The 26,843-nt window shown below is 38.4% G+C and overlaps 1 protein-coding gene across 2 annotated transcripts in view; it reads left to right on the top strand.

The window, feature by feature from the left end:
• KLHL20 (kelch like family member 20) overlaps positions 1 to 26,843 on the top strand; it is a 64,146-nt gene that overhangs the window by 34,546 nt on the left and 2,757 nt on the right. For both annotated transcript variants that reach the window (XM_029934962.1, XM_029934963.1), the window contains exons 6-11: positions 2,115 to 2,230; positions 6,614 to 6,797; positions 12,477 to 12,620; positions 19,878 to 20,011; positions 20,836 to 21,044; positions 24,224 to 24,330. In XM_029934962.1, coding sequence (XP_029790822.1) covers positions 2,115 to 2,230; positions 6,614 to 6,797; positions 12,477 to 12,620; positions 19,878 to 20,011; positions 20,836 to 21,044; positions 24,224 to 24,330 — 894 coding nt within the window. The remainder of the gene's footprint in view (positions 1 to 2,114; positions 2,231 to 6,613; positions 6,798 to 12,476; positions 12,621 to 19,877; positions 20,012 to 20,835; positions 21,045 to 24,223; positions 24,331 to 26,843) is intronic.

Below are 26,843 nucleotides of genomic sequence, written 5' to 3'. Positions count from 1 at the left end.
TATCAGGAGCACTTTTTCTTCCATCGCATATACCTATTTAGGGAGTAGGACCAGCCTTGGGTCTTCTCCTTAAACAGCTGTGGAAGGGTTTCCACTAGAGCTTGGAGGAGTAGTTTTATAATGTTTTTTGTGAAAGAAATTCTAAGTGCTTTTATAATATAAACAGAACACCCATTTTATTGGACTATCTCTATAATATAGAGACAATTTAATAAATTACTTTTCCCAGATTTTAAAATTTAGGTTCAAATCAAACTATGTGTTTTTAACCATTTCCCCCCCCCCAGCATGTTCTGTATATAAAAGTGAAAGTGTAAATCAATACCCAGAACTCCTTAAAATACACTGACCTTTGGGTCTGCCTCAGTGACTAAAGAAACTTGTTCTAGTGTTAGGAATCCCTAGAACAGAGGTAGAACATGTAGAGTCGTTGGCATTTCTTCTCTAATCTGAAGCCTGTCCCTTAGCAAGAAATGTCAGAGAGGGGTTTAGATATTTATATTTTATTTATTTATTTATTTTTAAATGTTTGTTTATTTTGAGAGAGAGTATATGAGTGAGTGGGGGAGGGACAGAGAGAAAGGGAGAGGGGGAAACCCACGCAGGCTCACCCCTCAGCACAGAGCTGAACATGGAGCTTGGTCTCAGGGCTGTGAGATCATGACCTGAGCTAGTGTTATGAGTCAGCCACTTAACTGACTGAGGCACACTGACGGTGCCCTGATATTTGCATTTTAAATAAAAAAAAAACCAGACAAATGGCAATCAATCCCTCAAATATGTATAGTAGTAGAATGAAAACCATATGAATTATGGATTCTGAAATGTGAAGAAACAATGCAAAAGTGCTCCTCTCCCGTAAAATATAAATCAGATTGTACTGATTCTGATGCACAAAGTAAAGGTACTTCCAAAGTCACTTTTAAGGGAAGCCCTTTACTGATATCCTGACCTCAGCATTTACTAGATGTGGGACCTTAGGCAGGTTACCTTAACTTCCTTCTGCTATGGTTTCTTCATCTGTAAAGTAGGGGCAATAAGAGTACCTAATTCCCAATGGTGGGGATTGTTGAGTTATATACTAAACCCTTAAAACAGGGGCTGACACATAGCTGTAAGTGTTCTCATTGTTACTATTAATTTGGGGTTGGCTTGCTAAGTTTTAGCTCTGTAGTACTCCTTCTAGGAACCCCTGAACACCTAAAAACTGGCTATTAAGAGATCATAGTCTTTGTTTTTAAGGCTCAGGAAGCTTGGGAAAGTTCTTGGTCATCAGCTTGGGTTTTGGGTGGAGTAAACTCAAAAGGGGCCCTACCAAAGCCATATATTGGAAGTGTACTCCTGGGTCATGGTTGGGATTGGTCCTGCAGGAATAAATTATTCTTTGTAGAATTAAAAGCTAGAGAAATAAAAATATATTTTAGGAAACAACTTTCAAAATTGAGAAAGAACAGAGTTTGCACTAATTAGATGCTGAATCACTCAGAAGAAGTAAGCAAAGTACATATGTGAATAATTTGTATTAGGATATTGTATTTAACAAGTGTAATTACTAAGTTCTTTTCAGAAAATACCTTCATAAACTGGAAAAAAAATTGGTCCTCCTCAGTAGATTTGCTGAGAGTAAGCCATTTCATACAAAGCAGATAGCAAATTAATATTAAGTGACAGTACAGTGTTTCTTTTTGGCAATCCAATTTTTGACCTAGTTTTATTATTTAATTAATCTAACAACTATCTAGTGCCAAGGTTGATTGCTACTTTGCCAGTATCCTGCAGAACCTAGTAAAATTCACTGGAAAGCAATAACTATGCAGGTTGGTGATTGAGTTTTAAGTTTTAGTTTCCTGTAAGTTGGCCCAAGCATAATGAGTTTCAAGCTAAATTTGCACTCAGATAGGAAGTCATGATGGAAATAGCAATAATTTACAACTCATAGGATGACTGGCATCATTTCTCTCATGTTTGTGCTTTTTTAATATTGGCTCACATTCATGATTTGGTTTGATTTATGCTTGCTCCCCTTTGCCAACTTACCTATTCCTAAACCATATTGGGATTTGACTAATAATATTCTTTAGACATTTGGAATAAAGGCAGAATTTTCTCCACAGAGACTTGGTAGATGAAGCTAAAAACTATCTCCTCTTGCCTCAAGAACGACCACTAATGCAAGGACCAAGAACAAGACCACGGAAACCTATCCGATGTGGAGAAGTGCTCTTTGCAGGTTTGGATCTTAATATACTGTGATTAAACTGAATATTTTGCCACATGTTAAACTGTCATTTAAGTAGTCCTTTGCACAATTATGACATCCACTGTCATAAACACGTAATAAGTTACTATAATAAGTTGACTCCTTAACTCATGATCCAACACTGGTATTCTCTAAGAGTACTCTATTTTTATATAAGTCTAAAAATGTCATGCAGTGGACATTTTATTAAAACGAGTCATATGCACTTTTTATATACCAGTGTGCAGGACACCTCATAATTACCTAGAAATGTCAAAAAAACATTATCTTTACAGGGGGTCGTAGGTGGCTCAGTTGGTTAAGGCATTTGACTTTGGCTCACTCACCATCTCGTGGCTTGTGGGTTCAAGCCCAACATCAGGCTCCATGCTTGCTGCTGCTCAGAGCCTGGAGCCTGCTTTAGATTCTGTGTCTAGCTCCACTGAGCTAGAATGAGCCCAAGACAACCTGCTGTATCATTTTGCCCCTACTCTTTGCTCCTTAATCTCTGAGAACTTTCATCCTCAGATGTCACTTCCATCCATGTAAATTCAGCTTCCTTGTTCACCTGAATAACAATTTTCTCACTGTTGCATCAAACTGCTTTTTACTAGTTCTGTCTTAGTCCATTTGCGCTACTCTTAACAGAAAGCCAAGGACTGGGGGTTATAAACAACATAAATTTACCTCTCACAGTTCTGGAGGCTGGGAAATCCAAGATTAAAGCACCAATGGATTGTGTCTTTAATGAAGGTGGTCTTCTCATCTTTTTGCTGTTTCCTTACATGGAGGTAGGGGCAAGGGAAATTTTGGAGGTCTCCTTTGTAAGAGCACTGATCCCATTCATGAAAACTCCGCTCTCATGACCTAAGAACCTTGGAAAGGCCCTACCTCCTGATACCATCACACTGGGGACTAGATTTCAGCATATGAATTTTAGTAGAACATATGAGCACTCAGTCTATAGCAAGTTCTTTGAATATTTTTTTTTAATTCTGATTCGTAGAGCTAACCAGGACTCATAGTATTTGTATTTAAGCTCCCAACTTTCACTAATTCCATGGCTCTTAGATGTTGACATACTTGGATTCTTCTGTCCCATTGTAATATATGAAGTGTTCTATTCCTTTTCATTAGGGAATTTTGTGCAATGGGCTTAGTATCTTTTTCTATCAGCCTGTCTTTTTCTTTCCAATTTAATTTTGCATATGGGAATATATTTTCCCCTATATTTTTAGAAGGAAAAATTTAATAATTTATCTTTTAAGCTCTGGTTTTTTAAAAAATTTTTCATCTAAATTTCCTCACGGAGAGGATTGTAGTATTTCTTCGAAAAAGAAAATTGATGCCAAGTTTTCTTTTTCTCTTCACTCCTTATCAGGCTTTTTTCTTCTCTTTTGAAGACTTTCTTCATTTTTGTTTTAGATTCAAACTTAATTATTAATTCATTATGCACTGAATTCTCCCATACTTCTAGTGTCCAAATGTCTCTGTTATTAATAGATTTACAATTTGTATTCTTCCTTTTATTTATCGTTGTGTGGGTTTACACAGACATTTGCACGCTCACACCTACAGACATCTACATCCTTGCTCTCCCATATACCAGTCTTAGAGTTTCTCTTTCCCAATTTTGGAAATCAGTTATCTATTTTTTTTAAATTAGAAGGCTGCAAGATCTAATTATTTGGCACCTGTGTCTTCATGATGTCATCTTGGTTTCGGGAATCCTAGTAGGAGGACCATCTTTATGGAGTTTTATCCATTATTATGAAGATCTATTAACTGTTTTATTTGGCTGTTAATTTTAGTACCTGGAGTAGTAATGTAGTGGGGATGGCAGAACACTACTATTGCATCAGCCTCAGAACACTCTGGCAGTATTTAGGAACTAGATTAAGGTAAAGGGGAAGATACCAGAAACTCAGAAAAATGAAACAGAAGAGAACCTCCTTATGATCAAAACTAGAGCCTAAGCCAAAAATAGGTGTATATTTTGGGTCCAGAGTCCTCTCAGAATTCAGTGGGGATACCAATCCAGTGGAACTAGACAAGGTAAACCTTCGGGGATGCTGAGAGACATTGCCAAATTAATGTGGCTCCATTAAATAGAAATTTAAATTTGACTTCATTTGAATTATTTAACAACTGCCAATTCTAGCCTGCTGGTTTCTATCATATTTTTCCAGTGTGATATGATTACAAATTGCCATGTGACATGTTTTCAATGTATAACCAACTTCATGAAAATCTCATTCGCCTTTGATTAAATCATTGTATTGGGGCACATGGCTGGCTTATACAGTAGTAGAGCATGCGATCTTGATCTCAGGGTCATGAGTTCAAGCCCTGTGTTGGGCATAGAGCTTACTTTAAAAAAATGGCTGGTTCCACTGATGGAGCATGTGACTCTTGATCTCAGGGTTGTGGGTTCAGGCTCCACTTTGGGTGTAGAGATTAATTAAAATTAAAATCTTTAGGGTCCTGGGTGGCTCAGTTGGTTAAGTGACCAACTCTTGATTTTGGCTTAGGTCATGATTTCACCGTTGTGAGATTGAGCTCTGTGTCAGGCGCCCCCCCCACCCCCACCACACCCTGTGCTAAGTGGGGAGCCTGTGTAAGATTCTCTCTCTCCATCTCTTTCTGCCCCTCCCTCACTTGCATGCACTTGCTCTCTCTTTCAAAGTAATTAAATATTTTTAAAACAACATTATTCCCATTTTACTCTGGCTGAGGAAGTTATTGGGACACCCCCCCCCAAATTTTTGAAGTGTTTTGCTATTCAAGTATCATTAGACTTTGCTTTTTAAGCTCCAGAATGTAGCCCTTATTTAGGTTGGAATAGAGGTTATGTGAAAGAATAATAAAATTATGTGCTATAACCACACTTTTATTCAGGGAGCACTCTGGGAAGCTCTATGGAACTCTGTTTGAACCTGTTATTCTGTTATGGAAAATGTAGTTTCTTCAGAATGTTTCCTGACCTTAAATGTCAGGTTGGATAGTGTAGAATTACCTACAGACTGTAGATTAAACAGAAAGTAAGTATTTTATAGTATAAATCATAAGAATTTTTGTATTATTTTCGGTCACAAGAGGACCTATTAAGAAACCATGAATAGATGAGTCAAAATCCCTTTCCCCAATAGAATAAAAAGAAAACTAGGCTTATGATTTATAGTCTTTTTTTGGAAGTATAATTGACTTACAATATCTTGTTAGTTTCAAGTATACATCATAGTGATTTGATATTTTAATACATTACAAAATGATCCTCCCTATTAATCTTGGTACCATGTATTGCCACACAAAGTTATTATATTATTGACTGTATTCCCTGTGCTCTACATTACTAATTAATTTTATACTGGAAGTGTATACCTTTTTAATCCCCTTTACCTATTTTGCCTGCCCCCCCAACCCTTCTTTACTCTGGTAAACCAATAGATTGTTACCTGTATCTATGAGGTTGTTTGTTTAGTTTTGTTTTGTTTTGTTACCGTGTAAGTGAAATTGGACAGTATTTTCTGATTTATTTCACCTCTAGATCCGACTCTGTTGTCACAAATGCAAAATTTACTTCTTTTTTATGGCTGAGTAATATTCAGTTGTGTATATATAGTATATCTCCACTCATTTATCAGTAGACCCTTAGGTTGCTTTCAAATCTTGTCTATTATAAATAATGCTGTATTGAACATGGGGGTTCATATTTCTCTTTGAATTGGTGTTTTCATTTTCTTTGGATAAATATTCAGAAGTGGGATTGCTAGGTCATATGATAGTTTTGTTTTTAATTTTTTGAGGCCTTTATGTTGTTTTCCAGAGTGGCAGCCCCAATTTACATTTCTGCTAACAGTGTACGAGGATTCCCTTTTCTCCACATCTTCACCAACATTTGTTATTTTTTGTCAGGTTTTAGTTCTGTCAGCTTTCGACAACAAATTCCATTTGTGTAGTGTTTTATTCTTTAGAAATCGGTTTCATGTATTTATTATTTCACTTTTAAATTTTTAGTCCTTATTTAACAAATAAGATATTTCCAAGATTATATCACTTAGTAGAGGTAATACTCAAACTCCACAGTTTTCTAACTAAATTCACTGTTTTATCCATAAAATGCCACTTACTTCCCAATCTGGCTTAAATTGGTACCCTTGCCCTTCTTTGTGAAGTGGATTTATTTAGAAAATTAAAGATTATAGCAACCCCAGTGGAATAAGTAAAAGTCATAACTTATGTTTTGACCTGCATCTAGAGATGTTTGGTAAGTCCAAGCAATAGGTCACAATTTGAAGTTTTGAACTGAGTGATACAGTCTGTGCATTAGGACAGGTATTCTCTTCTTTTTACCACTTGTATTACTTCCCCCAGTTGGTGGCTGGTGTAGTGGAGATGCCATTTCTAGTGTTGAACGATATGATCCACAGACCAATGAATGGAGAATGGTAGCTTCGATGAGCAAACGGCGATGTGGAGTTGGGGTCAGTGTTCTTGATGACCTGCTATATGCAGTAGGAGGCCATGATGGATCCTCTTATCTCAACAGTGTTGAAAGGTAAGGTCAATTTGAAATTTTTTTTATCTGCTATTCATATAGTTTCATTTGAGATGATAACCAGGAAACAAATGTGATTTGCTACTTTAGTGTTGCATCTACTAGTTGGCAGCCTTGACCACTTAGCATAACATATGAGTCCTTTATAATTTAACCTCCACCTGACCTATTTTCCAGTCTGTGTTCCCTGACACACCCCTATTCCCTAATGCTACTGCAGACCCACCAAATTTCCTGTGGCTCCTTGGGCATGCTAACTCTTTTATTCCTCTTTGCCTACTCATATTCATGCTGTTATTTCTTCCCTGGAATATCTCTTCAAGACTCAAATGTTACATCTTATGTAAAGCCTTCTATGACACCCTACAGACTACTAGTTACTCATTCCTTTGCTTTTTCATAAGTATTTTGAACATACTTGTACATAGCTGATGACCTTTCATTGTTAAAAACGTCTTTTCCCATATCTGTCACAGTGCCTAGCACATTGGAATCCTACAATAATTGATTTTAAATAACTTCTAGCTTCTGGCTCACATACACCCTTTTTCCTTCAGCTGTGATTTACAGTGATTCTTGGTATTTCCTAAACATGTCTATGAAATCCTGCAACATAGCAGGGCTGATTCAATATTTGCAAATCAATCAATGAGATAACATGACATTAATAAAAGAAAGAACAAGAACCATATGATCCTGTCAATAGATGCAGGAAAAGCATTTGACAAAATTCAGCATCCTTTCTTAATAAAAACCCTCAAGAAAGTCGAGATAGAAGGAAATAGCTTAACATCATAAAAGCCATATACGAAAAGCCCACAGCTAATATCCTTGGGGAAAAACTGAGATTTTGCCCTTGAGATCAGGAACAGGACAGGGATGTCCACTCTCACCACTGTTGTTTAACATAGTGCTGGAAGTCCTAGCATCAGCAGTCAGACAACAGAATGAAATAAAAGGCATCCAAATTGGCAAGGAGATAAAACTTTTACTTTGACATGATACTCTACATGGAAAATTCAAAATATTCTACCAGAAAGCTGCTAGAACTGATCGATGAATTCAGCAAAGTCACAGGATACAAAATCACTATACAGATATTGGTTGCATTTCCTTACACCAATAATGAAGCAACAGAAAGAGAAATCGAGAAATCAGTTCCATTTCCAGTTGCACCAAGACCAATAAAATACCTAGGAACAAATCTAACTAAAGATATAAAAGGTCTGTCTGCTGAAAACTGTAGAAAACTTATGAAGGAAATTGAAGGAGACACAAAGAAATGGAAAAACATTCCATGCTCATGGATCAGAAGAATTAATATTGTTAAAATGTCAATACTACCCAAAGCAATCTACACATTCAATGCAATCCCAATCAAAATTGCACCAGCATTCTTCTCAAAGCTAGAAGAAACTATCCTAAAATTTGTATAGAACCACAAAAGTAATGTTGAAAAAGAAAACCAAAGCAGGGGGCATCACAATCTACATGTTAGCCTCTACTACAAAGCTGTAATCAAGACAGTATGATATTGGCACAGAAACAGACACATAGACCAATGGAATAGAATACAGAACCCAGAATTGGACCCAGAAATGTATGGCCAACTAATCTTTGACAAAGCATGAAAGAATATCCAATGGAAAAAGTCTCTTTAGCAAATGGTGCTGGGAGAACTGGACAGCAACATGCAGAAGAATGAAACTAGACCACTTTCTTACACCATACACAAAAATAAACTCAAAGTGGATGAAAGACCTAAATGTGAGATAGGAAACCAACAAAACCCTAGAGGAGAAGGCAGGAAACAACCTCTTTGACCTCAGTCACAGCAATTTCTTACTTGACACATCTCCAAAAGCAAGGGAATTAAAAGCAAAAATGAACTGTTGGGACCTCATCAAGAAAAAAGCTTCTGTACTGCAAAGGAAACAATCAACAAAACTAAAAGGCAACTGATGGAATAGGAAAAGATAGTTGCAAATGACATATCAGATAAAGGGTTAGTATCCAAAATTTATAAAGAACTTACCAAACTCAACACCTGAAAAACAAAGAATCCAGTGAAGAAATAGGCAGAAGACATGAATAGACACTTTTCCAAAGAGGACATCCAGATGGCCAACAGGCACATGAAAATATGCTCAACATCTCTCATCATCAGGGAAATAAAAATCAAAGTCACACTGAAATACCACCTCACAGTGGTCAGAGTGTCTAAAATGAACAACTCAGGGAACTATAGATGCTGGCGAGGATGTGGAGAAATGGGAACCCTCTTCCACTGTTGGTGGAAATGCAAATTGGTACAGCCACTCTGGAAAACTGTGCAGGTTCCTCAAAAATTTTTAAATAGAACTACACTATGACCCAGCAATAGCACTACTAGGAATTTATCCAAAGGATACAGGAGTGCTGATGCATAGGGGCACATGTATATGCTAGTGTTTATAAGAGTGCTTTCAACAATAGCCAAATTATAGAAAGAACCTAAATGTCCATCAACTAATGAATGGATAAAGAAGATGTGGTTTATATATACAATGAAATAGTACTTGGCAATGAGAAAGAATTAAATCCTTCCATTTTCAGCAACATGGATAGAACTGGAGGGTATTATGCTAAGTGAAATAAGTCAGTAAAAGACAGATGTCATATGTATTCACTCATATGTAGAACATGAGAAACTTAAGATCATGGGGGAAGGGAAAGAGAAAAAACAGTTACAAACGGAGGGTGGCAATCCACAAGAGACTCTTAAATACAGAGAAAAACTGAGTGTTGATGGGGGGAGGGGGCAGAGGAGAGGGGAAAATGGGTGATGGCCATTAAAGAGGGCACTTGCTGGGATGAGCACTGGGTATTGTATGTAAGTGATGAATCATGGGAATCTATCCCCATAACCAAGAGCATACTGTATACACTGCATGTTAGCTAACTTGGCAATAAATTATATTAGAATAAAATCCTGCAGCATATAAAGATCTAGAGGTATACGGGCACCTGGGTGGCTCAGTCAGTTGAGCACCTGACTCTTGATTTTGGTTCAGGTCATGATCCCAGGGTTGTGGGACTGAGCCCTGCATCAAGCTCCAAGCTGAGGATGGAGCCTGCTTAAGAGTCTCTGTCTCTCCCTCTGCCCCTCTCTCCTGTTAGCTCTCTCTCTAAAATTTAAAAAAAAATCTAGAAGTAGAGGTTGTAGAGCTGAAAAACAAAACAGAAAGATTAGCTCCCTAGAAGTTAAAAAAAAAAAAATACACTGAAAACCAAATTGAGTTAGAGGTGCCTGGCTGATTCAGTCAGTAGAGCATGCAACTCTTGATCTCAGGGTTGTGAGTTCAAGCCCCACATTGAGTGTAGAGACTACTTAAAAGAATTAAAATCATTTTTAAAATAAAAGTAAATTGAATTAAAAAAGTAAGAATGGAAATGATTAAATATTTACAAATTAATAATAATTAAGCCCAAATATATCAATGTGTGGAATGCAACCAAGGTAGTATTCAGAGGCAAATTTATATGCATTATAACAATATGTATTCATTTGAAAATGAGAAAGATGAGAAAATAAATCATTCTTTAAATCAAGAAGTTAGAAAAAGCAATGAAACCCAAGAAAATACAAAGAAAAGAAAAAAATTAATGAAATTGGAAACAAAATCGATAAAATTACAAAAAGAAATTTGGTAGTTTTTTGAGAGTATGTTGTAAAATTAAAAATGATTTGGGACACCTCAGTAGTTTAGTCAGTTAAGTGGCGGACTCTTAATTTCAGCTCAGATCATTATCTCAAGGTCATGAGATCAAGCCCCATATTGGGCTATGTGCTGTGCATGGAGGCTGCTTGAGATTTTCTCTGTCCTCCCTCTGCCCCTCACCCACTTGTACAAAACAAAAAGTAAATAGATGGAATAAAATATGTTATTTTTTAAAAGGTGGGGGGAGTGGCACCTAGGTGACTCAGTCAGTTGAGCATCTGACTCTTGATTTCAGCTCAAGCTATGATTCAAGGGTCATGGGGAGAGCCCTGTGTAAGATTCTGTCTTTCTCTCTCTCCCCACCCCCCCGACTCTGCCCCATCCCCTGCTCACATGCTCTCTTAAAAAAAAAAAAGACTGTACTCAATGCCCCATGATTCTACTTATCATCATCCATTTGCACAAGAAGAAATTTACAAGAGTAATTACTGTGTTTTTTAATAATAATAGTCTTTTCATTATTATTATATTTCTCTACTCTGAGATCCACATTTCCTTCCAGAGAAACTTACAAGGAATGGCCATGTATCAGCTAAACTACAGGTTATGAAGCATTGTCACAGAGATGAGAGTGTGAGGGTGGGTTATCAATGATTAAGTTAAGAGTTTCTGTCACTCACATTTTCAGTTAGGATACTTTCAGCTATAGGTTAACAGAAAACCTCTATTAAATAAGTTAAAATAATTTATTATTTTCCAGAAACATGGTTTCTCTCAGGGCTTTAACTCCACCTCTCTGACATCTCCCTTAGCTCTGCAGTGTTTACATATGGATTCCTTCTCAGGTGCACATCAAGAGAGCTGTAGCAGTTTTGGGCATCACATCTAAACATAATTCTGTTCACAGGAAGAAAAGGGGCCATGTCTTCTTTCTGAAATTTTGAGAGCAAGGAAATCCTTGCCAGAAACCCCAGTTCTTCCTAGCAGACCTTCTGCCATTAATCATTGGCTAGCATGGCCTTCCGTAAACCACACAACGGGCAAGATGAATGGGGTTAGCATAATTGGTAAACTAATAGAGAAGAAATTATGCTGGAGACTGCCACCGTGATACCTTTACCTGAGGAGTATTTAATTCCAATTTAGTACATATTTCACAATTTATCAATCGAGAATATACTCTAATTTGAGTATATTTGACTATATTGAAGTTGCCAACTTTAACAACCAAGACATTAAAGTCATCTAGTATTAAGAGTTTCTCTTCACAGAATCTGTGTTTTATGGATTCTACAAGAATAAAACTAAAGGGCAGAATCAAAAAGATACAAAGTGTCCTTACCTTTAAATATCTTCACAACATGCTCTGGGACTTCTCAACCATTGTCACTTCTCAAATGCCAAGGCAAAGTAGAGGATGGGGAGGGCAGGGGAAAGTGATTAGCCCTACATTAAGGCGTTAAACTCCTGTATGCCAAAATCATTTTTACTGGTCAAGTTAGTAATTACTGATTTTAATGGCAAAATGTCATAAACAATGTAAGGACACATCAGTAGAGATAGTATTAGATAATATAAGGCACACACAATAATGAAATGTTGGAAAAATCTAGAGCTATAGGTATTGGCACAGGTGGACCTCAGAAATTCATTGTGTGAGAAAACAATGCCTAAGTTACAGAATTATAAAGTATTGTCTGGAAGGACATACGCCAAGTCACAATGGGAAGAGACCAGAAATTGGTGGAACTCAAAGGGAAATTTAGCTTTGTCTATAACGTTCTGAAAAAAATTTTTAAAGAAAGCATATTCGTATGTAACTTGTTTAAAGAAAAATTAAAAACTAAAATATAAATTAGCTTTTCGTATGCTTTAGTTATCAATCACTCCCTATTTAGAGGAAAGAACATAGACTATGTAAATCTAGCCAGACTTCCTTTGTGTAATAGAAACTCTGCTCTTAATGTGTTCTCTGCAGGTATGACCCCAAGACAAACCAGTGGAGCAGCGATGTGGCTCCCACGAGCACGTGCAGGACGAGCGTAGGTGTGGCGGTGCTCGGAGGCTTTCTCTACGCCGTGGGGGGCCAGGACGGAGTGTCCTGCCTCAACATTGTTGAGAGGTGATTTCTCTACGTCATTTTCAGTTTTTTAAAAGAATATAAAGGGCTCTGTAAATGAAACACTTGAGGACACCGGGGGATCCAGTATTCAGTGGATACCCATGGGCCTCAGGGGAAAAGTTTCAGTTGATCTTAATTAAGTCTATGAAGATGAAAGCTATAACCCAATTTTTCAAACTGTTTGTTATACTGATTGAGCCTAACATTGAAGAATTGGAATCATATTTTAAATTGCCTTATGTATATGATACCAAGTGTACCACTTCTGCAGTCTGTTCTCTTTCCCCAGTACTTGGAGTGAACTTAATGACTTTGCCCAGACTTTTCTCCAAAATAATGATTAAAGTAATAATACAGTGTCTAGCACATCTTACAAATACTCCCAAAGTATATGGATTCTCATTAATTCTTGAAATGTACTTAGGGAAATCTGGGTTGGCTGCCAAAGTTTAATTTTTACTTTTACAAATCAGTTCCTTTGAGTGAAATAGATTCTATTCTTAATTTCTTGCCCCATCAGTTTTTTGACATTCTGTCTTAGAGCTTGGATTTTGGAGGCTCATGTGTTACGATTATTGGTAAGAACATAGCATATTTCATTCTCACTTCTTAAAAAGAAATGCTTCATGACTCTTCAGAATATTTTAAATAGCATTTACTGGTTGGGTTACCATGTTTAAGTTGAAGAGTTTAACTCTGCCTTAAATTGAGACAAAGTTGCAGGTAACTCTTGAAAGCCATTTTTTAAAATTATTTTTCTGTTAAGAAACTTATTTCTCCACTTTCAAAACTCTGTGCAAGAGGATTCTGGGAAGATAGCAAGAAGTAATCTCTCTAAATTCCCACATAAGAACAGAGCAATAGATAGCAAGGCTACAAACCTATAAACAGGTTCTGGAACTTGGTTGGATGACAGGGTGAATGTACCTAATACTACTGAACTGTACACTTAAAAATGGTTACAGTGATAAATTTACTGTATATTTTACCACAGCTTTTAAAAAGCTCTGTGGACAGCATTTAAAATAGAACTAGGGGAGAGGGTATCCCCATAAACACCAAAACATCAATGGGCAAAAGCAAAGTACCAAAAGCCACAAGACCTACGTGGTATCAGTGTCTGTGCAGGAGAAAATACAGAGAAGCAATTGAAAGTATGACAGATCTAAGAACAGAAGTTCTAGCCCCAAGATAGATAATACCTATTTATTAGGAACTGTGAGAGCAAAATTTAGGATCAACAGCTGAGATTAAGAAGGGCTTTGCTTAGTCCTATTATAGAGTAAGTACAAGGGACCTGTAATAAGATCTGAATGACTTAGAAAAGAGTTGTTCAGCCTCAGCACTATTGTCATTTTGCACCAGATAATTCTTTGTTGTGAGGGGCTATCCTGTGGATTGTCACATGTTTAACATCATCCTTGGCCTCTTCCTACTAATTGCCAGTAGCACACACCTGGTCGTGACAACCAGCAGTCTCTAGATATTGCCAGATGTCCCTGGATGGGGAGAGGAGTGTGCAAAGCCACTGTAGTTGAGAACGAGCTGGGCTAGAGCCATCTAGTCCCTAGGAACCCTCAGAACTGACCAGCAGGATGACCTTCAGGACAGGGCCCACACTTCTGGGTGCAGGATCAAAATTGAGCGGGACAGAGTTAACATCCAATGAGAATAGAAGGCCAAGATGAAAAGGAGGACCAGTGAATAAAGCCAATAAATCTCAGGAAGCAAACAACTCTACTTTTTTAACACTATAGGAAAAAACTAGAAAAAGCTCCATGAATTTAGAAAAATTATCATGAACACTCCTCAGGACAACTCATTTCATGTAAAAATGAACAATAGCAAAGTCTTGAGGTTAGATGAAATACAGAGTTAATATATGAAGAGAGAGTAAGCAGTAGAATAACACCTCTCTGGACAATAAAAGCAGAGCAGAAAGACACACCCACAGAACAGATCAAAACTGTGATAAACTATTTCACAACGTGCTTAATGACATTAGGAAAATGATGCAAGATATGAAAACACTGTTTAAGTCAGAATTAGAAAAATCCAAAAATGAAATGACAAAAACTCAGAAAAATATTAGAAATAAAAGGAAAAATCACTTCGGAATGAAGACTAAACTAGAAATAAAACAGATAATCTCAGAAGACAAGTAGAAAGTGAAAGAGGAAATGGTTTAAAGTAAAAAAAAGGAAATAAAAAGGATTTGAGAGATAGCAACAAATATTGAAGATGGGTAAAACTCCATTATGCAGATAATAGGAGACCATGAGGAAGCAGAACAAAGCAAGAGAATGGAACAGATGCTAAGAACTATAATTCAAAACTATTTTCCTGTTCTAAGAAAAAAGTGGAAATTGTTTATTGAAAGATTGCACTATATCGTCTGAATACCGACGCAGAACAGTCAACATCAAAACATATCCTAATAAAATTACTAGACCTTGAGGAAAAAGGAGACAAATTCTTTAATTGTCAACAAAAAAGTAAATGTTACTTACAAGGGAAAGAAATTTAGATTACCATCATACTTTTTGAAAGCAATATTTTATGCCAGAAGAAAATGGAATAACATATTTAAGATATTCAAAGAAAATGTAAGCTAAGTATTTTATACCTGGAGAAACTCAAGTATGAAGGGCACAAATTTCTTAACATGTAAGAAATTAGGGAACATTGTTCTCATGAGTCATTACTAAGGACTCTACCACAGAACTTCAGACAAAATTGCTCGAGAGACCTTGATAGAAGGTGAGCATGAAACATACAGTGAATCCAAGAACTCTGAGTAAGGGGTGAAAAGAGAGTAGCGTGCACTGGCTGTATGCTCAGTCGGTGCAAAGGTGGTACAAGTATTTTCAAAAGTGGAAGGTGAATGGGAAGAGATATGCAAGAAGAATTGCCATTCAGAGACTGCTGTGTGTACGTGGAATAAAGGAAATGGGGAGGGGTTATTCTCATTCTGTCCTCTTCAGAGTTCTTGAAAAGAAGGGTTCTTGATATGGAAGAATATGAATGTAAAATAGAAGAAATTAAGTAAAAGACCTTGTAGCCTAAATTTCAACTTGAATTAAATACCTCATTTAAGAATAATTATATTCTAGCTCTGTCAATTGAAGAGGCCTAGAAATAATGACCAACTAGTGGCAGTGAACGTCTCTATTCCCAGAATTGCGTCTTGAAGTTCCATTTCTCTAAAAGAAACTAGGACTTTTTAGAGAAATGTCTGATTCCAGATTTAGGACAGGAAATGTACAGATATGCCTGGACCAGCTTGTTATACCAGGATACAAGCAGTCTATCAAAGACTAGTAGATGTCAAAGAAAGTCAAGAACAAATTTGAAGATGTTCCCACTTGACCAAAGATGGGGCAGTTTAAACTTTAAAAGAGACAGTAATTGTAATTGATTAAAATCCAAATAAATATATTTAAATCTGTGAGTTTCTACTGACATTTTTAAAAACTCTAATTAGTTGCCTTTAGAAACCACAAGGAATTAATTTATCATCTCGAGCACTAGTAAACAGAGCAAAAGAAGCATGCATATATCCAACCTTCCTTATATGAACTGTATCACATATGAATTGGGTACGAAATAGTAGATAAGAGGATTGTTTCTCTATAAAAACATCCAAAGAAGGGAACATAAATGATTGAATATCACCATTTTGCAACACTCAGTAAATAAATAGACTTAGGCATTAATAATTAACAGCTGCTAACATACCACCTTCTGTAGTTTTGCCAAAGGGACCAAATGTGGTCTGATCAAACTTCTGGATCCAGAAGTTCTGCCAATTTGCAGCACATACAGAGGACAGAACAGTGCATGAACTGCACTCTGAGTGTCCAGTCAGTTCCATGTTGTGGAGGAAATTGCAGGTTGGATACCCCAGGTTCTAAAAGATGAAATGTCGGGGGGCAGGGGGGGGGAGAAGGGGCATAGAGGAAAAACCTGTAGATAAAAATAGACTTTTTAAAAAAAATTATAATGAACGAGTAAGTGTCTAGGGATGCACACTTCAGTGGTAAAAACTGTAAAGAAACACAAGGAAGTGTTTTACTATAAAAGTCAGGATAATGGTTATCTTGTTTGGAAGAAGGCATTGAGTTTGGAAAGACGCATCCAAAGGGCTTCCAGTGTGGCAGGCACTTATTTTTCTTGGCCTGGATGGTGGGCTCTCCTTATAATATCTCACTACACTGTACATTTGTTTCATGTGGCCTTTTTAGTCAGTGTTTTATTTTACAATAGAAAATTTTTAAGAATTATGCAGACTTCAGCTTCCAAGGAGAATGCAGTTAAGTAGTGACAGCCATCACTACCGCTGCAACAACTGGGGGAAAATGAGAGCACAACTGTACTTTTTCAGGGGCACCTGCATGGCTCGGCTGGTGAGGAGTCCAACTCTTGATTTCAGCTCAGGTTATGATCTCACAGTTTGTGGGTCCAAGTCCCACATCGGGCTCCATGCTGTCAGTGCAGCACCTGCTTGGGATCCTCTCCCTCTCTCTTTGCCCCTCTCCTGGTCACGCTCTCACTCACTTGCTCTCTCTCAAAATAAATAAATGAACATATATATATATGTATATATATATACACACACACGTATATATATACGTGTATATATATATATTTTTTTTAAAGCATCAGAGATATGTGAAAGTAACAAGGACTAGATGAACTAAAATTCCCTTGAAGAGGAAGCCCATTTGTGTGAGCTCAGATCATCAGCTATTTTCTTCCCTGGGGATGTTTGCCAAGTCTGAAGGGTTGAATACTGGACTTGTCTTAGCAAAAGGATTCTCCTGGAAGAGAAGTATATCAGTAGAAGTTTAAACAGTAATGCAGGTTGACGTGACAGATTGGAATCTAGGACAATTCCAAACATACTGCTGTTTTTCCTCGTGAGATACTTTGTGAGTGCTGGGGTAGCTCAGGAGACTAGCGAACCAGAGTGAGTGAAATCTCTGCAACCTTCCAGGGCTTAGAAGATAAAGCCCTGCTAGGGGGAGGGCCCTGCAACAAATACATGGCAGCTTTCATCCTTGAGACGTTTGAAAATAGAAGTAGACAGAATCTAACGAAAGCTCAATTCCTGATTGGACTGAGGCAATCACTATTTCACCCTAACCTGCCTAATACAGGAAAGGATGAATCTACTGCAAGTAGTGCAAGAATGAGGGGCTAATACCGGTTCCACCTTCTAGTATCCCATTCCTTTATAATAATGTCCAGCATACAATGAAAAATTATGAAACAGCTGAAGAAACAGAAAAATATGGCTAATAGCTGAGAGAAAAAAATAGAAGCATTTAGAGTTAACAGAAAAAACTTTAAAGTAAGTATAATAAATACATTAAATAAAATAGAAGATAAGATTAAAATTGGGTAAAACATTGGAGAATTTAAATATGAATTGGAATCTAAAAATAATATGTGTTCTACAACTGAAAATATTTCTAAAATTAAGAACTCATTGAAATGGGATTAACTAGACACAGTGGAAATAGACACAGCCGAAGACCAGGTTAATGATCTCAGAGACAGATTAAGAGAAAATACCCAAACAGAGGAAGAACAGAGAAAACAGAATGGAAAGAACAGACTCTTCAGAGACTCATGGGGCAGTCTAACATACATGTAGCTGGAGTCCCAGAAAGAAAGAGAGATCATAGCAGAAGCAATATTTGGAGACAGAATTTTTGGCTGAGAATTTTCCAGAAGTGATGAAACAAAAATAAACTTTATTCAAAGTGCATGAACTTCAGGAAACCTTAACTGACTAACCATAACCTTTCTCCAGGGCCTCCATTCTCCAGTATTTATATTTCTGCTTCTTTTATCTGTGTTAGTTACCACATTCTCAGAATCTGGAGGTTTTTCCTTTTCTCTTGCTTCTTAAGAGGGAGGTCTATTTTTATTATCATTTATTTTATATTTCCGGCAATATTGATATAGTTTGCTATATGTTACTTAATATACTAACAGAATTTCCCACCCATGTAATACAATGGCAGCACTATTCCGATTTTTATCATATTTACTTCTGAACACTAGTAATTTATCAGTCAGGACCCACTAAAGAAAACTGAAGCTATATCAGTTATTTGACTACAGAGAATATTCAAAAATTGGCCAGCAGATATTGAAGGGCTGAAAAAAGTGAAAAGAAGAACTGTAGACACGCCGATCTGGGAACACAAAGGAGAAAGACCAACGTTAGGGGAGCCTAGATGCCTACAGGACAGATCCCGCCGAGCTAGAACCGTCAGCACTTGGAGCTGGTGCTTTGCACAGCTGTGACACTCCTCCATGAAGCGTTCTCTTCCTGGCTGTTTTTTGGAAGATTGTATTTTCCAAAGATGACTACAATACCTGCCATTTCACATGCTCTTCATATAATTTGACTTTGACACTCCTCTTACTGAGAGGTGGGATTTATGTTTCTTCCCCTTGATTCTGGGCCACCTTACAAGAATACCAAAAGTGGCCCTATGTGACTCCTGGCGCAAGGTCATAAAAGGGGACACGTCTTTCACTTGGATCTCTTGGGGCACCTTCGAAGCCTTGAGCTGCTTGAGGTTGCCATGCTGGGAGGCAGCCCCAGTGAGCTGGCGTGGAGAGACCCGGAGGCTACTTGGAGAGGCGCCCGGCCAGCCCCCAGCACAGCCTGAGCCAGAACTTCCCTGTGACGCCCTTCCCAAATTCCTGGCCCATGGAAACAGGAGTTAATAAAATTGTTTTTGGGGTGACTTCCACAGCAGCAGTACTCTTACCTCAGGAGCTCAGAGGAGGTGCCTCACAGAGCACCAGTGCCAGGAAAAGGCTAGAAGCTGCAATTCGCTGGTTCAGTCGGAGTGAAAGGCCTTTGCTAAGACAAGGCTGACAGGGGTGGCAAACACACAGAAAGGAGCCTGTCCCTTCTCCTGCCCTGGACTTCCAGCGCCCAGTCCTTCCTCTCGGCAGAACCTGACAGAAAGCCAGCTTGGCTCAGGGGAAATGCTCTTTTCAGAGTTCTAGCCCCAGCACCACAAGGCAGAGTGTAGGAAACAGCTGAATACGGATGTAGGCACAGACTCTAAGACTTCTTTTCCTAATAGCCAACTAAAATATGTTAGATGCTCACTGTGCATGTGACCAGAGCTTGTATCCAGCAGATCTTCAGCAGGATTTCACACCTTATGAAAACAGCCTCACTTAATCAAAACAGGCGTACAGTCTTTGGTTTCTCTCTCACTACAGGTATGATCCAAAGGAAAACAAATGGACTCGAGTGGCTTCTATGAGCACCAGAAGACTAGGCGTGGCCGTGGCTGTGTTAGGAGGGTTCTTATATGCCGTAGGTGGCTCTGATGGGACGTCTCCACTCAACACAGGTGAGGCCCTTCCCAGGTCAGTCTGGTTCCCCCAGAGCAGCACATTCCTCAGGAGAATCCCCCTAACAAAAAAGTACAAAAATCCAGGTTGTCCTATAATTTTAAATTACAAATATACATTACAAATTTAAGTAATTTATATACTATTTATGTAAATAATATAATTATTTATAATTTAAATAATTGAACATTATCTGCCCCCTATGAGCGTATAACTCTCAACTCTTCCTCAGCTCCTTCTGCAGCCATAGTTTTCTGCTGTATTCCCAAAATATTTCTTTGTCCTTTCCTCTTTACAAGCTTCTAGGAATTTATAATAAATAAAAGAACTGTTTTCCTAATATGATTATTTTCCTGCCCCACCCCCAACCATCTCTCCTTAAAAAAAACAAAACAAAAAAACCCAAAATAGGGGCGCCTGGGTGACTCAGTCAGTTAAGTGTCCAACTTCAGCTCAGGTCATGATCTCACAGTTTGTGGGTTTGAGCCCCACATCAGGCTCTGTGCTGACAGCCAAGTTGGGCTCCATGTCGGGCTCCGTGCTGGGCACAAGACTACTTTGAAAAAAAAGAAAAGATAAGATGAGGCCATGAGTCATATGGTCAGAACTAGAACTAAGGTATCCTCCACCATATCATACCTAAACAAAACCCATCCCTGATGAGATTATATTGGCATTGTCCAAAGGTATACAAGTCCTTCTCAGAAGCAAAAATCAGATTGTGTATCAAAAATATGTGTTATCACAAAATTTTAATGGCGATGAGGAAAACTAGAGGTGAGAAGAAATGCTTGAATGGTCACTTACTATTTTCCCCCTCCAGTGGAGCGCTACAATCCTCAGGAAAACAGATGGCACACCATAGCTCCTATGGGGACCCGGAGGAAACACCTAGGCTGTGCCGTGTATCAGGACATGATCTATGCCGTCGGGGGTAGAGACGATACTACGGAGCTTAGCAGCGCTGAGAGATACAACCCCAGAACTAACCAGTGGTCTCCGGTGGTGGCTATGACATCCCGCCGTAGTGGAGTAAGTGCCTCACTGCTGAAAGCGTGCGAACACAGCGTGAAGAGAGGGGTGTGTGGGAGAGCCCTGGTCTGTAACATACTGGGACAGCAAGGAGGTGCGCTCTTCAGGCAAAACCACCCCTGCTACTTTTGTGCTGAAGAAAACAAAAGTTTTTTCTCTTAGTTGTTATCTCCAGTGGTTAAATATCTCATAGTCAATTATATCTTTAATGATAGAATTATTTTTTGTGATTTATCTTTCATCAGTTGTTTTCCTAAAAGACCTTACTCTATCTTATCCACTAATTTATCTAACTTCACCCATATTCATCCCTCTCAATTAGAGCTAAATATTCCTAACTGATTTCTAACTAGTTTCTAGGTAATATTCTAAGTAGTTGGCATACTGATTCAAATGTTTAGGCAGAAACACACCTGCCCCCACTACCATTTCCACAAACAGGTTTGAGTCTATCTCATCTGTAGTGTAGACCTGGTCAGGCTGACCTATGTCATGTTCTAGACCACAGGTGACTTGTGACTACAAGAGACTTCCAGGGTAGAGTGCAGAATTCACCCTCCTAGGATGTTTACTTCAACGTGAACTGTAATCCACAAACCACTGATTGTGTCAAGAGTCCATCAATGTCATACAGCACGTAGGAGAAACCAGCAGTAGCTAGAGTCCATGATCTGGGGATAGAAGGGAGTAAATTCTGGTTCGCACACATCATGGAATATTAGTGGTAGGCATCAGCAGGTCAAAGCATTCCCATGCCTGTGGCTCTTTATTACTGGTGGTTAACTGCTTTTTAGTCACACTTGTTATTTTCACTGCTACATTCTGAGGATTTGGCAAATATTTATTTTTTTTCTTTTTTAAAATTATTTATTTATTTTTTAATTTACATCCAAGTTACTTGGCATATAGTACAACAATAATTTCAGGAGTAGATTCTGTAATCCCCCTTATTTAGCCCCTCCCCTCTCCCACAACCCCTCCAGCAACCCTCTGTTCTCTATATTTAAGAGTCTCTTATATTTTGTCCCCCTCCCTGTTTTTATATTATTTTTGTTTTCCTTCCTTTATGGTCATCTGTTTTGTATCTTAAAGTCCTCATATGAGTGAAGTCATATATTTATCTTTCTCTGACTAATTTTGCTTAGCATAATACTCTCCAGTTTCATCCACACAGTTGCAAATGGAAAGATTTCATTCTTTTTGATTGATGAGTAATACTCCATTGTATATATATACCACATCATCTTATCCGTTCATCCATCAGTGGACATTTGGGCTCTTTCTATACTCTGGCTATTGTCTATAGTGCTGCTATAAACATCGGGGTGCATGTACCCCTTCAAAACAGCACACCTGTGTCCCTTGGGTAAATACTTAGTAGTACAATTGCTGGGTCGTAGGGTGGTTCTGTTTTTAATTTTTTGAGTAACCTCCATACTCTTTTCCACAGTGGCTGCACCAGTTTTTAGCAAAGATTTATTAAGCACCTACCATATGCTAGGAAAGCAAAAATGAGTGCAACAACTCATCAAGGAGCTCCCAATTTAGTGAAGGAAATTGAAATGTTTACAGCTAACTATAAAAAATATATATAGTAGCAGCACGTGCATTATAGGAAAACATGGGAGAATATACTTAGTGTGCTTGGAGCAGTGAAGAGACTTATCGGAGAAAGTCACATGTAAGCTAGGCCATAAAAGACAAATAGGATTTTCTAGAAGAGGGAAAGAAACCAGCCAGGGAACAGCATACAAGAGTCTGGAGGTGTGCATATGTGGCGCTTGAGAAACTTACCAGAAGACCATGGGGGAGGGGAAGGGAAAAACAGTTTCAAACAGAGAGGAAGGGAAGCAAACCGTAAGAGACTCTTAAATACAGAGAACAAACTGAGGGTGGATGGAGGCGGGGGCGGGAGAGGGAAAATGGGTGATGGGCATTGAGGAGGACACTTGTTGGGGTGAGCACTGGGTGTTGTATGTAAGCGGTGAACCTTGGAAATGTACCCCAAAACCCAAGAGCACACTTTTACACACTGTATTTTAGCCAATTTGACAATAAATTATATTTTTTTAAAAAAGAAAGTACTTAAAGAAAATGAAATGTAAGAAAAGAACAAACAGGGTTGATGGAGGAAGGTGGGTGAGAAATGGCTAGATGGGTGATAAGTATTAAGGCGGGCACTTGTGATGAGCACCGGCTGCTGTATGGATGTGATGGATCACTGAATTCTACTTCTGAAACCAATATGTAAACTAACTAAAATTTATATTTTAAAAAAATCTTAAAAAAAAAGTACGGAGTGATATTTTCCGGAACCAGCAGTTAAAACAGTATTATTGCAACATAGGGCACCTAAGCCGGTGAGGCTGAACTGGGCGCGTATGGGTTTCTGGAGGGTCGTGACAGTTTAGGCAGTGGATTAGAACAGGCAGATCCCAGAGAAGTGAGGGAGCCCTTTGGAGGTTCTTACTCCCAGTGATGCTTTTCCAAAATTTTAAGAAGTCTCTGTTTTTGACTCTGTGTAAATATTCTAATTGTGTAGTGCACGCGCGGGCGCACAGAAGCAAAGATGCGAGGGTAAGGGAATGAGGAAAAGAAGAGAGAATCAAAGGCTGGGAACGGGAGGGACCACAGGAGCGGTGCCCAGATGGCCGCTTTATTTCTCACATGTAAGCAGTTTTATAGAAACAGCCACCGCTAAGAGAAGGGTTTTTTCTAGACAAAACTTTTTCTGTTCTCACAGTTATTGTTACAACATTTTCCTGGGAACTTTACATCCTCTTCTTATTGTTATTATAAGAGTGCCAAAGTGTGAAGGACATTTGTACAATAACATCTCAACTCATGAAGCTTGAAGGACGTTGGTGCAATAACATCTTAACTCAAGTGAATTAACCTCTGAGGAACTGGACCAGCCGCAAGGGCTCTAAGGACACGGGAGCTTTGCTCCATCACGCTCTCCTTACTGGCTCCTTGCTGCTGCTCACCACATAATTGAATATAAAATTTTATTGTTCCAACAATGTAGTAGATTTTTGCCATTACTTTTTTCTCTGTATTCAAGCAAACTATAATATAAGGCCTTAAAGAATTATCTTTTATTAAAGATTTATCTAGAAACAAGTATAAATTTTCCCGGTGACCCTGGCTTCTTGAACAGCACTGTGTTGGTCCTACAGGTCGGCCTGGCAGTGGTGAATGGGCAGCTCATGGCTGTGGGAGGCTTCGACGGCACGACGTACTTGAAGACCATTGAAGTTTTTGATCCTGATGCCAATACATGGAGGTAACCTTTAAGCTACACCACAGATCACCTCACTGCTCACTGGGAAATCAAGGTTGCCCATGACTGTTAAAATCAGGATGGCCAGTACATTGAGAGGTGCTTTTGTGGTACTTGGAAGAGAGCTCCAAGTTACCCATATTTGATGGCTTATTTTGACTTCATTGCTCTAAAGTGGCTGACGTCTTACAAAATCTTCGCTTTCGTAACTGTCCAGTTTTATAATAGAGAGATGGCAAACACAGAAAAAAAAATCTCCTCTCTAACTTTGTCATGTTCAGCTGGGGAAAGTGAAGCACTGAGAAATAAAATGAACAAGTTAGCGATAGGGTTAAAATTAGAACTTAGATCTTTTGCTCCTAATCTGTCACAATTTTTTGGTGTTCTCTTAGGTAGCTTTATGCCCAGGAAAAACAAATTGCAGTTACTTAAAAAAAATTATAGTTTATTTAATTTTAAAGCTGATTGCTTTCTTTAAGCTTTTAAAATCTATTTATTTATTTTTATTTTCTTAATCTGAATTATTGTCAAGTTGGCTAACCTGTAGTATATACCGTGAGCTCTTGGTTTTGGGGGCAGATTCCCGTGATTCATCACTTACATATAACACCCAGTGCTCATCCCAACGAGTGCCCTTTTCAATGCCCATCACCCATTTCCCCTCCCCCCCGCCCTACCCCCTCAGTTCTCTGTACTTACGAGTGTCCTATGGTTTGCCTCCCTCTCTATTTGAAACTTTTTTCCCCTTCCCTTTCCCCAATGGTCTTCTGTTAAGTTTCTCAGGTTCCCCAGATGAGTGAAAACATATGGTATCTGTCTTTCTCTGACTGACTTATTTCACTTAGCATAATACCTTCCAGTTCCATCCACATTATTGCAAATGGCAGGTGGGGCACCTGGGTGGCTCATTCAGTTAAGCGACCAAGTCTTGATTTCGGCTTGGCTCATGATCTCATGGTCATGGGATCGAGCCCCGCATCAGCATGGAGCCTGCTTGGGATTCTTTCTCTCCCTCTCTCTCAAAATAAGTAAATACATTTTAAAAATAAATCAATTAAAATCTATTTAAATATATTATTATTCCATTTTAAAGTCTACTAAATTTTAACAGTCACTTTTAGGGAGGAGTCTACCTTTTATTTAAGAGGTTTGACTATGTTAAACTATATAGGATTAATTTACTTTTAATCCTTGTCTTAACAATCTTAACAAATCTTTCCTGAATACTTAAGTAGTTCTTAATAAATTCACAAAAATCAGATAACTCATGTACTTATTTTAATTATTCAAAAACTTTTACAAATTTAGCAAAATTCTATTAAACCTTAAAACTTAAAATCATAAGTCCAAATCTTTACTCAATCACACATTTTATACTTGATTCACAAAACGTATCTGATAGATGCCTTAATATATATACCAGAGTGGCTTAAATATTACAGGAACTTGAAATGTCAAATATATTGTTAATTCTCAAACTTAATACTTTTTTTTAATACTATAGGTTGGATGTACCTTCTGTCTGTACTTAATTCCAAATATTAGCCTTCTAAGAAAACAGTTTTATCTCCCAAGCAACATGGGTTTTCTTTCTCAATAAATGTGGCTTATTTGCCTAAATACATCGAAGGGAACCACAGATACCGGCCTGGCCCGGGGTATGAGGCAGCGGACATTCTGAAAGATCTTGTCATGGCCATGAAAGATACGCTGAGATCTCCTTGTAGTCCTTATTCCAGAAGGGTCCGTCTCTAGTCCATCCCTGCCGCATTCTAAGTAGACATTTTGTCATTTTGAGCCCGTAATTATCCACCCGGATCTTTTCATCATTCTAGAAGATTCAGCTAGTGAATGTACTGAGATCTTTTTATACTCTTCATGTCTGGGAAAGCCACACTTTTACAGATATTTAAATGACATGCTTTGGATTTGGATTCTGCCTGTCTCTCACGTCTCTGTAGGACTGGGTCACAATACTGAAGTCAGACTAAAAGTCAGATATTGTAGCACTTTTGGCTTCTGCATCACATTTCACAACCTTGGTTCATTAAGTAAAGCTTTACTGAGTGCTCTAGACCCTGGGATACAAGAGTGAAGAGTGAACAAAACAAACTTCCTTTTTTTTTTTTTTAATGTTTATATATTTTTGAGAAAGAGTGCCGGTGGAGGAGGGGCAGAGAGGGGGACAGAGGATCTGAAGTGGGCTCTGGCTGATCCTGATGTGAGGCTTGAACTCAGGAACTGTGAGATCACAACCTGATCTCGTTGCTCAACTGACTGAGCCACCCAGGCACCCCAAACAAACTACTCTGAGACTAGCAGTAACACACGAGGGGTAGGAACTCCATGGTGACCAGCGAGGGCAGGGTGGGAGCATCGAGAGAGGAGTTTCCATTTTAAAATGTAGCCTAGGCAGTCCTCAACTGCAAGAGTAAACATTTTAGCAAAACCCGGTAGAGGTAAGGGAGAGACAGCGGGAGGTTTTCATGAATAGGAGCCCCCCTTCCCCCACCGGC

Source organism: Suricata suricatta, chromosome 3 (assembly GCF_006229205.1).
Source record: "Suricata suricatta isolate VVHF042 chromosome 3, meerkat_22Aug2017_6uvM2_HiC, whole genome shotgun sequence".
Lineage (NCBI taxonomy): Eukaryota > Metazoa > Chordata > Mammalia > Carnivora > Herpestidae > Suricata > Suricata suricatta.
Note: the sequence above shows the minus strand (reverse complement) of the source record. Positions and strands in the feature narration are given on the sequence as shown.